General features: G+C 38.4%; 1 protein-coding gene across 1 annotated transcript; it reads right to left on the bottom strand.

Moving 5' to 3' along the window:
* Nucleotides 1–163: 163 nt before the first annotated feature.
* EMB2410 (embryo defective 2410) lies at nt 164–14,140 on the bottom strand. Its single transcript, XM_021969560.2, has 24 exons — nt 13,875–14,140; nt 11,456–13,494; nt 10,938–11,136; nt 10,754–10,813; nt 10,332–10,436; nt 9,802–9,942; nt 9,396–9,458; nt 8,391–8,621; nt 8,200–8,283; nt 7,794–7,951; nt 7,073–7,598; nt 6,267–6,437; nt 6,082–6,141; nt 5,330–5,452; nt 4,875–5,144; nt 4,470–4,535; nt 4,155–4,286; nt 2,901–3,725; nt 2,486–2,766; nt 1,920–2,173; nt 1,544–1,776; nt 1,261–1,452; nt 724–996; nt 164–566 (listed from the first exon to the last, which is right to left on the bottom strand). Exons 2-24 carry the CDS (start codon nt 13,381–13,383, stop codon nt 420–422), a joined length of 6,522 nt encoding a protein of 2,173 aa, XP_021825252.1. The 5' UTR covers nt 13,384–13,494; nt 13,875–14,140; the 3' UTR covers nt 164–419.
* Nucleotides 14,141–14,148: the final 8 nt, after the last annotated feature.

Raw genomic sequence — 14,148 nt, 5'->3', positions numbered from 1 at the left:
TGGGTTTGCCTCTGATGGCTTTAATCCTTCCTAAAAGTCAAATAAAACGCAATTAATATGATAGAAAATAGAAAAATCCAGCCACATATTTTCACCTTTCTTATTGAGAATGAACGAGCTATACTAAAAAATCTCGAATAAAAGTTTAATTGCAATTACCAAGTGTTGGAAACTTAGAACCGGTAATTTTCTTTCATTGATACTATTGAACTATTTACAAAGTGAACGCATTGAACTTACAAAGGAGCTCATTCAATTTTGAGCAAAGAATAATTATACATAATCAGAAACTTAAAAAAGCAATGGAAAAAAAAGAAGAAAGAAATAGAACGTATAACTGACTGAGATTTCAAAGCTCCAATTGAAGGCTTGATCTGATCCACAGAAAAGTTTGAGCTAAAAGAAAAATGGCTAGCAGACTAATCCTGAGACGTAGCAGAATATTCGAAAAGGAGGCGTTTTGACGGAGCAGACTGTAGGAGAACCCGCAGGCGGCTCGTAAGCTGGTAGATTAAGGTCCATTGCATTGCCATCTCTGAGTCCTTCATTTGCCTAACAATTGTGGCCTGAGGAAAAAAAATACTCTTAAATGATCATAAACAAAATTTGAAGGAAAAGAAGTAAAACAGTATCAATCAATTAATTCCCCTATAATAAATGGAAATATAAAAATTTGAGAGGCAAAAGAATTGAAAGCAGGTTGAAGAGTTTCATTAAGATAACCTGAAGACGTTTCCCAAGTTGGACTTCAACTTCTGTACCAAATGAAATATTACTGGCCAGGGATTTGAGAGGATCCACCGTAGGATCAACAGAAAGCAAACTAGGGATCTGTGGTGCATACACTAGCCTCCACCTTGCCTGGCCAAACTCTCCCTTCCCTTCTATTCTTGGCATCAGTTTTTCGAGTGTTGTAGTTGCAAGCTTTTGGAACGCAAGCTGCCCATCGTTTTCCAAGATGGACTCTGCCAATTGACTTTCGAAAACTCTGGCAGCCTATGAATATGGGGAAAATGGATCAGATCAAAGTGCCAGTAAGTCTAGGGCATGAAAACTTGAACAAAGTTTTGCAAATCCTAAATCAGAAATCCAGGGCAAATAAAACAAATGTGAAAGTAGATTTCACAGAGTGACCTAATGCGGAGTATATAGAGTCCACTATGTGACAAAGACAAGAAAACCTGCAGGAGTGACATATTGGATTGATCATTTCATACGACACAAGGAACTGAATACTCCCACCAATATAAAACGATATACCTCGGTAGGTGAGATGGCATCCTGTTCCACAGAGCCAGTAGAAGTCACAACCAGTTTGTCCTGCCAGTTCCTGGCTCGACTTTGAATCCTGAATTGCCACTCAGAACCTACCAAAACTAAATCTAGCATTGGATCTAGACCATGTTCAGGCTCAAATTTTGCAATATTCAGATGCTCTTGCTTGAGTCTCACCTGCATTTGCAAAGTTAATGAGATTAAGAGAAGGCCAAAAGAAGAGTAACCACAAAGACAAGCGGTATATGGATTAGCTTGAACACCCCACCTGAGTTGCAACAAGATTTACATCACCATTCTCAAAAGTTAAGACACCTCTAGGTTGTATCGATTTGGGATGAGCCGGGCCATTTAATTCAAGCTCTCCACTAACTGCGAAATTGAGGATTAAAGGATAAACTACCCTCAACTCTGGTCCGAGAGCGAGCTTCAAATCACTAAGCTGAATGTCTACATTCGGTTTAATGTTCACTTGCTCCATCTCCTTTTCAGTTGGTTGAACTGCCAATCCAGAAGGTTGAAGGTTAAAAAGCAGAATTTGCAGATATCAACTTTACCAATCATATTTGCTAAAAAAACATCTAGTCTGAATTTATAGTATCATAATGTCACACAATGAAACAAAAGAGGCAGTGATGTCTTACCTGAAGGTTGAGGGAACTTTGTCCTTGAAGCAGCTGGTTGTGAACTGAAAAACCGCGAAACATACCTCGTGGCAACTACTCGATCGACACCAGTACCAGGGAGCCTGGACTCATTTGATGCCAATCTATTAGTAGCAGCCCCACTACCCTTATCGTGTGGTAGATATGCTTCACCATGGCTCAATTTAATACTTCCAGAGATGTTAGGTTGCAATATAGAACCAGTTATCTGCATCTGAGTGTCAACCTGGGCACTGCAATTTTAATTAACACATGAGTTTTTTTTGGGCCACAAACAAAAGGAATATGCAGCTAAGACTGCTAATAAAACATGGATTAACTCTCAATGGAAGGGAAAGGACTCCAATTCCGGAGTAAGTTTATCTTATTTGTTCTCTCTTCCTATTTTTGATTTGTACCACAGCACCAGAACCAATGGAAACATCAAAGCAGCAAAATAAAAATTGGGATGTTAAGGATTCTGAAAAGCATAAGAATCCCAAAATCAACCTATTAACGATGCGAATGAACTTAGCCTTTCAATCATAAGAAACAAAAATAAGTACCTCAGAATATTCTTTGCACGTACTTCCAGAACTTCACATTTCAAGTCAATTTTATCTCCAAGGGATGCTTCACTTGTTCTAAGGGGCAGGTTTCCTTTTACAAACAGTTTCCCCCTTCTGCTTACTCTACTCTCCAACGAAGTGATGCATAACCTATTCGATTTCACATGAACTGTGCCACCGAAGTTTGTGAGTGGTTTCCAGAGAACTGGTGATGATATGGATGCCCTGTGGAATGATGCATATCCATCCAGCACTGGTTGTTCGACTGTGCCTCTGACCTAGTGATATTACAATCCTCAACAAACTTTAATGATGGCCTTAAACTGAACCATAACAGAGCAATTTGACAGGAAAAAGAAACACAGTATATGAAATTACAGGCATGCAGAAAACCAACATTCAATTGACCCACCTGAAGTATGACATCAGCGTTTCCCTGAAGCCATTTAGCATAAGAAGATAAGGCAGTTAACAGCATCATGCCCCCATCTTTAATATCAGCATCTATTCTGACTTCCCCTACATCGAGAAGGTTCCAGTTTAAACCTTTGAGGCTTTCTGCTAATCGAGTATCCCACCCTTCTTCATTTCGCTCTCTTGAAAGTTTCTTTTCACCGGAGTCATCTACGGAACCCCTACCTCTTTCCTTTACCCAACCATGGTCCCAACTTGCACGACTTTTATCTTTTTCTGAATCTTCTTCCTCTGACATGTTATTCTGAACAAAAGTGACAGGAACGCTTCCTTGAATGTGAACATGGCCAATTTGGATGATTGGTTCAAATTTTGCATTGAACAGAAAACGACTGGTTGAGGTTAGGGAAGCAACAATTTCAGCTCGTCCAAGATCAATCCCCCCAATGGCACCATCCAGGAGCCTTACTTGCACATCACATTCTGGTTTTGCAAGATTCCCTCTGAGATCACCTTCCATGTGCAATATACCCCTAATTGGTGCTAAAAATTTCCGTAAAGATTGAACCACATCAGTAGCAGAAGATTCGACCACCTGAATCACAGTAGGAACTAGACTAACAGGAAAGTTTAGAACAGCAAAGTGAAGATTCGTTTTAGGCCCTAACAAAGTCCCATCTGCGTGAATTGTAGCATTATCTTTCTGAATAAACATCTTTTCCAGGCGCAAACCATCATCATTGCTGTATGCACCAACTGCCAGAACACGCTGAGTTTTGTAGGTTCCCCACTCCCAATCCTCCCCATGAAAATCAAATTCTGCCTGACAAAAATATATAATGATAAAACCAATTTTTAGAGGACAAAGCCTACATGCCAAGATTCAAAAAGTAACCATGGTAGCTATGTATTCCAGGTCTAACTGCTACATTTAAGTTGGACTAGCAACAATTAAAACAAAAGGCTATGCTTATTATCTAAAAGTTGGTTTTTCCTTCAACTGAGAGGATGATCAAGGAGCAAAGTTCAAGTGATCATCAATTTGTAATATGAGTGCACAGGAGAACCTCATAGGATAGGACAGCAGAACTTCATAGGATAGGATTCACTATCATTTGTGTCCCAACATCCAGTTGTCCAAAAAATGATTACCAATCTCCTTGCAATTTTGGTATTCATAACTAAATTCTCTAGAAAAATGATATTTGATATTTGATATTTGAACCCGTGCAAGGATGGGAAAGATATATACCATTGTATCCCCATTGCCACCACCACTTGCATCAAGAGAGCCATGCCAGCTACCTCTAAGCTCAGTTAAACCCGGAAGATTCAATTCTTCTAGAACAACTTCATTTAATGGAGTATAATGTCCCCGTATAACCTGAAATAATGGATCAACAACAACCATAAATACATAATTGCCCCGGCCGATCTCATTACTACAAACAGAAAAAAAAAAACTATAAAGACATCAGATCCCAATTTCATGTACACCAGGTGATATGCATCAAGTAATACAGCTTCAAATCAGATATAAACACATGGTGTTTCGTCCACAAAGTACCTCGAGTAGTTCTGTAAGACTTTCAGTATATAATCCCACTGACTGCAGACTCTGAATAAAGAGATCCTGCATGCAAATTTCACAGAAATATGTAGAATCAGAGGTTTTTTCTTTTTTGGAATTACTTTTTATGAGTAAAAAAAGTGTACAGTCAGAGAATTAAAATTCATCACAAGTAACCTATGCTTCTATAGAGGGCCTCAAAACTGTACAAGCCACAAGGAATTCATTATTCCTGTTTTCTTTTAGTTATTTGAAAACATGCGGACCATGACTCCTGCATTTGGTATAATGTACTACGGATTACACAATTAGATGCTATTTAAATGACAAAGTTAATGTTCTGGGCTCAACTGAAAAGATGATAATTGCTCTATATCCTTATTTATTTAAATGGGATACAACCTTTGATCTTGAATGAACAGCAGGATCTGTACTTCGAGAAACAAGCCTCGCTAGGGGAAGCATCTCAGCAACCTCAGCTCTAGGAACTTCGAGTCTCATTCTCCACCTCCCCATAGAGGATATGACACTACCCAGATGCCCAGCCATTGCCCTTTCCAACAAGCCACCCTTTTCCTTTCCAGCAGGGTTACGCGTTCCAGGCAATACATATTCACCCTGAAGCTCATATCGGCTGTTGCTTTGCTCCAGGACTGTTTTCTCAACAGTGATCTAGACATGTTGTAGTTGTGAATAAGTAACACCACATGGAGCCCCAAATAAGTCAAGACAAATTATTATTGGATATTGATACTAATTCATTCAAAAAGACTTTGACACCATTCTTCTCAATAAAATTTTCCTAGCAATGAATCCATAAGGACAGATGAAAAGTACAAAAACCCAGGGGTACTCACAACATCCCCACTCCATCTAGCCGCCACATCAAGGGCTTCACCTAGCACACCGCTGAATTTCGGCCGAAGTACAGACAGCAGTCCATGACCTCTTCGTTTCTGAAGATTAAGCTGAATTTCGGCCTGAAATAAAACAACCACCTAAACATTTTAGAATTGAAAAGCAATGGAGTAGAAACAACTATCACAAAATAATCACTTTACAAAGCTTAAATTAGATTATGATTTCTCTTTAAAAAATAAAAAAGCAACCTTATGATTTCACTTAAAAGTATAACCTAGTTAGAAATAGAATGAACCAATATATAGATTGGATTAGAAAAGAAAAACAGCAAACAAACAGTGACATTATTACCCAGAATGCCTTGGGAAAAAGATAGCACTGAATGCCCGAAAAACAGTGGATAGGTTGAAGTCGTTTCAGGGGTTTTTTTACCCCTTCTTTCTCTTTTACCTCTGTGAAGTACCTTGAAGTGATGATCAAAGATAATAAAAACTAGATGGTTAAATTGGCTTTAGCATCACAAGTTTCTTATTAATAAAGTTGTCCTTGCAACAACAGAAATAGGGTCCCTCTTATTATTTTAAATCTTTATTAGAATAAACATCCATGTAATCAAAAGCTCCAGGGATTGTCTGAACCATTCTTGACAGCCATCTTATAATGATCGACACATGCACTGAAGAGGAATAAGGAAGGAGGAGAAATGGGGTACAGAAAACACTTAAATCTAGAATGCTTGCTGGGTTACCTTCTGTATTGTTCCACGGAGCGAGGCCAACTCCAATTCATCCAGTGGTAGCTGGCGTATCTATGACCAACACAAAGACAAAATAAAAGTTGGTACTCAATTTACTCAATTCGTTATTACTAATAAGCTAAACTAACAAGGACCAAAATAGGAAAACAAAGAATATTTTGCTTAAATACAGGTACCTCCAAGCTAGCAGAATGAAATGGCTGAAAGCAAATGTTTGCTTTTAGTTGCCCCTTTTGAAGGAAAAAAGACAGCAACTGTCCACTTTGGGAATTATCTTCATTATTAGGCTTCAAGGGTCCAACAAACTCCATTACAAGACTTTCATCTGGCCTACCTGTGGCATCCAACTGCACCACCAGAAAAATCTCATATTTAAGAATGAACTGTAAGAAACAGGAACAAGCAATAATATGGCATCAATATAGTCAATCAACGGTCAACGCCAACGTCCAACTCTTCCTTTAGCTCTATCTGATGACATCTCACTAACCACAGCATTCATAAAATAAAAAAATTAAAATTAAAAGATCCCTATGAATTATTTATCGTGATTTCCATTCCCAGAGCATAGGCATGCAAAAATATGCAGCAGAAACATATGTCTAAAACTCGAGTTAGGCACATGGACATGCCAAAGCAATCTATAACTTTCAAACTTGAGAAGTTCACTATCTAAATCTTTGACATGCTATTTAAGAATAAAATTACTCATATACAAGTAGCTTTAGCCCGCTAAAAGCTATTAAGTCACAAAGAGCTTCCATGATAAGATAGAATATAATTTTAAAGCTTACTACCAGTTATTCTCTACAATGCAAAACATCAGGAATAAATGAGTCAACATATTAATTCAAAGGTTAGAGTGGCAACAATTGACTAGAAGATCAGCTTAATATATTGAGCTCCATTACAAGAAAAATGAGAGGTGAACTGAGGTGCCAACAATTGACTAGAAGATCAGCACAAAGATTCTTTGCATTACCTTGATACACTCACGCGACATGCTCAATGATCCAGCCAACTGAGGTGCCAACATCAACTGATTCAATTTAAGACCTGAAATGGAAACCTCTCCAACAAGACTGTCTGTCTTTCCTTTATCTGTCATTTCCACAGGTTGCTTATTCCTCTCAATACCAAAATCTTGTCCATTATCAATATAAGGCTTTAAAACCTTTCCCTGAAACTTGATCTTGCCTGTTGCTTTCAAATGCATAGGTTTCGGAGAATCAAACGGATAAGGAGATACCAAGTTGAAAAACTCAAAACTACGCATACGCAAATCCAAGTCAATTCCCTCAACAACGAATGGCATGGCACTCTTTGCATCAGCATCTCTTCTCCGTAGCCAGTCTTCATCAGTGTAAGATGTTTGAACTTTTGAGGACAAGTCGAAAGCAGCAGATGAGGAATTAACAGTAATGGAATCATGCGAGATTATGATATCTCCTCGAGCATCACTGAAGGACCCTTCAGCTTTTGGAGCTGTCCATTTAATGTCAAACCTCCTGCATTAAAAAAATAAATAAATAATTGGAACACAAGTGAGTGAACCTAAAGAATGACCGACAATAAATGCAGAATATCATCAGCATCATGTAAATTTTTATTAAAAAAATACCATAACAAAGAGCAGATGAAAAAAATAAGCAACATCAATCATTCTTGATCAACAGTTAGGAGGGTAGACCCAGGAATCTTACGGCCTCAATAGTGATCCAGAAAGTTTTGTCTCCCCATTTAAATCGCCTAATTTGAGTGGCATTAGTTGAAGATACCCAGGTACATATCGATGCAGAATTTTATCAAAGCACAAATTTCCGGAGAAATTCACATCCATTGATGTATCATCAACCTCACCCTGTGCAGAACATCACAGGATTAACTTTCCAAATAGAAATGTTAGAGTGCATCATCATTACAAACACTTCAACTCAATATGAAAGCTAAAACATAGCATTATAGGTCGAATAATCCAGATGGAAAGAGACAGACAGACAGACAGACAGACAGGGCCTGCTAGTATAACGACTCGCTAAGATGAATATACAAAAGCTTGGCCAAAATTTCAACACAAAACAAAAGTCCATCTCATCATCAATCATATACCTCTGGGCAAATCCATGCATTCCCTGCCCCTCGAATTTCACCTCCATCTACAAGGCTAGCTCTTATTCCATACAAGTCAGCAACCTATAGAAAATTAAAAATAATTACAATAATATAGATACAATGGCATGAGATAAGAATTACCACACAATTTTGGACATAAGCATTTTAGTTTCTCCTCACAAACTTACACAGCTATCAGTGTTAAAAGTGAAATTGGCCGACACGCATGAAAATGGTACACGATCAAATGCTGCTACTGCACCAGCTTCCTTACTTTTCAAAACTGCTTCTGATGCCGAAGACGGAGGAAAATCAGAAACTGATTGAGAAATCCTTCTAGATACCATTCCACTTCCCACAAATATAGGAGCATCCAATGGACCTTGACAGTTAAACACAGCAGTCACTGAACCAGCCAGCTACATGGGAGTAATTCAAGGAGAGATGGTCAATATGACGTATATCACCTCACCTATTATCACTGCATTATTTCTTGTGGGAACTAAGTAAGCGAAACTAATGCATCCGACGTTATTATGAGGAATTAGGAGAAATCATAGTAGGCAATGAAAAAATGGCTAACGAAAGCATTTGAAACAATTCTTTAAAGACATGAATGAAACTTTAAAAAATGAAAAGAAAAGAAAAACCGAGAAAAGGCAGAATATTTGAAACCTCAAATATTAAATATTAGCAGTCGAAGATTTTAAAACACATATGATATGATTTGTACCACATTTGTAGCCTTAGGGCTTCAGAGTTCAGGCAGTTGAGGATGCCATACATGTGTTGGCCAATGTATGAGAATCGTACAGACTTTTAAAGAGTTTTATTTCAATTAACTATGATTAAGAAGAAGTTCTATTAAGGCTGTCATGCTAATGTTTGCCTCCATGATTGTCACATGCAAGAAGACACTCTTACATCGATAATGTGTGAAAACTTCACAAAGACACATATAAACAACAATGTGCTCCTGTCAGGAAAATGCTAGTTTCATATCCATGTCAAAGTGTGGCAATTGCGTCCATGTTTAGACCTTCCCTTTTAAAAGGAGAAGTCATGGGTTCTACCGTCCACACATGATGGGACCAGGGAGAAGCTAGCATCTAAATTGCAGCCTATTATTTCTGTGTTATCAAATAGGGAAAAGGAAAAGACAGATGCAACATGCATACACAACATACACATACCGGAAACAAGAGAGGTTTCATCTTGAAAGTTCTCATCAAGGCATTTACTTCCACACAAGAAACCTGTAAAATACAAAGATTACTAATTGGGTGCAGTATAATTAAATAAAATAGAAGGGAAATCAAATAAGACATTTCAAGTTGCCAGTTCAAGCTCAAAGGAAATGCATTCTTATCAAAGCCATGATTCTAGAAAGAATAGAAGGTGTTCAGAACTCTTAGTGTAAGCTACATAAAATAAATCTAGAACTGGTAAGGAGGATCATCAACTCAACTGACAAATGCATATCCTGATGGCCTTCAGTAGCTTCTTATTAAAACAAATTATGTATCTACTTCTACATAACTGAACTAAAGTTAGGAATTCTAGTACCACACACTCCAAGAAGCATCTCCAAGAGCATACCTGACACATAAGATGAAACTCTCCTTCCTCAGGATGAATACCAAAATCTCCAGAAGCTTCCAGGGGAACATCACCAAACCAGCCACTTGCATTGTGTAAGAATATTCGCTGGCCACGGAAACATAAGCTCGCTGAAATGTCCTGCATAAAAGAGACACGTGGTACAAAAAATTTCAGATTTCAAGGAAAACATGACGGACAATAAGCATGATGGATGTTTTCAACTGTAAACCTTTTGCATGATTAGAGAATCATATAGCTATTGTGTTTTGCATATTATGTGCTGTTACAAATAGTAACATGCAATAGGACAAGTTTGAAGTTAAAAGATCGAAGCCCTAGCAAAGGAACTGCAAAATGCATCAAAACACACTCCATTAAATCATTTACTGTTTGGGCAGCCTTAGGAGATTATATATATCCTGGTTTGTGACCTACCAAGTCTATTTGGCGGGAATAAAACATCCACCCCAACAAGCATTTTATATCCATAAAGATTCAAGAAAAAAGAATTTATAACTGAGACATACAGAAAACGAAGATGGAGCATCAATTGTTTGAAAAGCCAACCCTGTCACATCAAGCTGTCCATGAAGATTTGGAAATGTTTCTCCTCCTGACATGCACAAGTGAACCTGAAAAAAGTGGGGAAGTATATAATATATCTCAGGATCAACAAAACATGGATATTTTTCCTCCTACCTAAATGTCAAATGAGAAATTACAAGAAGAAAATGTAGCATCTCGTGATTTCAGATGTGCAAAATCTTATATCAAATTAGGAAAAAAAACGAATAATCAAGAAGCAGCAATTGCCTCAAAGAATGAATTCAAGTAATTACTTCAGCAACAGAATCAACATAACCCATTTAGAGGCATAAACTGGAGATGTGCCCCCATCAAATTTTAGAAGAGAAAAACAAAAAATTATACATTGAAGTTCGAGAAGCACCTCACCAGTGGCTCTTCCTTTGGACCAATTTATTGGAATTTCTAAGATCCGTTCAAAAAGCTGCAGAAGAAGAGACAACCAGCACACAAGGCACATGAACAAACTTTATGACCTCAGATTGGAAACAAAAAGGTGTTGGCAATCTCAATTAGGCATCATATTTACTTTGTAGTGTCTCCCTTACCGGAACAAAAAGGTTGGCAATTTTTAAGTTAGCATGCCATTTCTGTTCAACCATGTCAACAAAAACATCTGCAGACAACCAGCCACCATCTTCAGATATGTTATCGGACCTCCACATCTGACAGTTTCCACTAAGTTGTACATGAACCCGACCATAATGATTTTGAAACTTCACGTGTCCATCAACATTCTCCATCGCACTATAAACATTGTATTAAAATCATAAATGCTAAACTTAATGCAAAATTTTCTTGTTATAAACTTTGCATAAGTGGATGCATTGTCATTATACACAGAAAAGTTTACCATATTTTAATAAGGAAGCCTCTTAAAAGATGAGTATCCTAATGATTATAGATAAACCTCTATCCTATATGCCAAAATTCCAACGGCAATAAAATTTTCAAGTAAAGCCAGCATCTGTTGCATAAGTAAATAACTTTTTATGATAAGAGCCAGCAAAAAAATTATGTTATTCTCAAGAGTAAATTAAGAAAATATATAATTGAGTGGCCCTACCGAGGTTCCCTGTCACCATATGCAAGTAGCATCAGCGTTCCTCCTTTGAAATGTACTGAATCTAGCGTAACTGGAAGCATCTTCTCAATGCCTTCAGATTGCACAACACTGACCCCATCTACGAGTTCTGCAACAATATCGTCAACTCTGGTTCCCATGCTAGACGTCAGCTTTTGAATGGAACCAGAGAGAAGATGTGATAATGGCTCTCCGGAATTTCTAGAAAAAGAGGGAAAGCCTAATTTCAGGCTTAGGGGCCAGATAGGAACTTGATCATACGTTGCAACAGAAGGTGGTATGGAAGTTGAATTCTGCAACGTTTGACCTGCTTGCCTCTCAGATATCTCATCATCAGTATGCTTATTAACAACATCAACTCTAGAATCCTCATCTTTTACATTACAACTATTAGTATTAGTTCCTACAGCATTTGCAGAGGAAGCGGAATTTTTACTGGATGTCCCGTCTCCACTAGACCTATTTAAATGTATATAATTCGAACTACTTGAATGACTGTTGACATTCTCATTTTCTTTAAGAGGATGGCCTGCTGAATCTCCACAATGTTTTCCATTCTGGTTGTCATCTCTTGTAGTTTCTTCACCAGTACTTGTGATAGAAGTGCCGGCATTAGTTTCAACCACATTGTTCATCAAATAGGAGTCAAGGTTGATGACATCATAACCGCAAGATGATTGTGAAGGCTCGTCAGACTTCCCCTGAGATAGATCCTGAAAATATGCAAGTGCCCTTACTGCACTGGACTGGAGAATTCTTCTTTTGGCAGTAATTCCAGATGCAGAGATATCACTCCCATAACCCTTCCTTTTAAATTTGTGCTTTTTAGGCCCCTTTATCACTCTGGACCAAAATTTAAGCCCTGACCCAGGAATTTTTACACCCAATGATTTCTCCAAATCTGCATGCTTTATTTCATAATCAACACCTGTGTCCATGCAATGATCCCTCCAGTGCATCTTTTCATCCATGCATGGAAAAGACTCGGAACTTGCTAAATCTGCAGAATGGCTATCACCTTCCTTTGAGTCATCACCTTTTGATTGGCTGGAAGCCTTGTCAGAAACAATGTAGCCCATCTCTGCAGCTTTCTTTGCTGCTTCATCCCTTTCTCTTTCCCAGCGAGCAGCCGCTTCCTCTCTAGAAAGCCTCCGGGTTTTTGTTCGATGATCAATTCCTTCTTCAGTAGATAAGTGCCTCTGTAGACCACCTTCAGATGAGGGTATCCCTAACCAAGTATAATCCTTCTTCTGCGCAACCAAGACAGTTGGATGTGACAAAACTGCATCAATCACAATCCTTCCCCTCCTTAGACTTGCAAAAGGACGAAGGCGAAGTTTCATGGACGGGACCTCGCCACAAGAAAATTCCTCACTATGAGGCCCAACCGAACAGGACTCCAGTGTGATGCTCAAAGGTGATAGCCTTCGAACCTTACCAAAAACAACTTCACGCTGAATATATTCACTGAGTACTGAACAAACAGAAGGCAAAAGCTTGTCTTCAATAAAACCCTTGGCTTTGGACTGGCCATACCATACCAATAAACATACCCCAGATATCACGGCCAAAAATACAGAGCACCTAACTAAAAGTAACCCCTCTTCCCACAGAGGAGACAAAGAACTCACCAGAGCCTTGCTTCGAGAAAAAGGCTCCTTAACACATTGTACCTTCATCCCATTTTTCAGCTCGAAGGTTCTCCTTAACAATTCCACATTTTTCCCCCAAAACTGTGAAACTCTAATTGCTTGGGTAATCCAATAATTCTGCTTTTCACATACACACCTGCGAGGAGCCCTTTTTGCTACATGCCCTCTTTCCCAACAAATGAAATTTCCATTGTTTCTACCATTTAGAGAACTGTGAAGTGAAACCCCAAGAAATGGGCAATGGAGTTTTCCACTCATTATCTTCCCTTAGGCATCAAGATCCAATTGCAAGTCATCGGCCAGGGACCAAGAGCTGCTCTTAGTCCCTTAACAAATCAGAAAATCACGAAACGGCAAGACATTTGAACCCTATGGAAATAGATGTTGATTTCCAATTAATACTTCACACCAAGTAAAAGAGATAATAATCGTTATTCTAGTTACAAATCATGAACATTGTTCAACAGTAAACACTAAGCCTTGAACAACCCAAGAACTACACAGAAATTGGGAGTTGCCATTCAATTAAATCACTAATTGGAAAAAAACAGCCCTAAAACCGCTCGTCACTCTCACTCCGGAGCAGAGTACCAAACACATAGACTCTCTCTCTACTCGTTTTGCACCCAAAACACACAATCAAACACGAAATTTTCAACTTTTCTATTCTATTTTCATTTGCCGAAACGAAACGGGAGCGTTTGAAGAACTTAACGAAGAAATGAAAACTTGTGAGTAGAAAATGGAACCTGGAGTGTTGAAATGAAACATTTTCGCTGAGACTGGTTGTAGGCTTATTGCAGGTATTGCTTGCGGGTTTGTTTCAGTTGTTTGCTTGAGAGAGAGGAAAGAACCAAAGAGAGACAAAGAAGAAGAAGAAGGCTTTGGGCCTTTTCCTTGCGGCTTTGCTTGAATTGCCCGTTTGTTATAGGCTTATTCTTCCCCTTCTGAATTTTTTTTCTATTTTTCTCCTTCTTCAGGGTGACAATAACTGGGAATTAAGGGGGAGAATATTTTCGTCCA

The sequence above is a fragment of the Prunus avium genome, chromosome 1 (assembly GCF_965620075.1).
Source record: "Prunus avium chromosome 1, drPruAviu1.hap1.1, whole genome shotgun sequence".
Lineage (NCBI taxonomy): Eukaryota > Viridiplantae > Streptophyta > Magnoliopsida > Rosales > Rosaceae > Prunus > Prunus avium.
The sequence above is the reverse complement of the archived record's forward strand: the minus strand, read 5'-3'. Positions and strand labels throughout refer to the sequence as shown.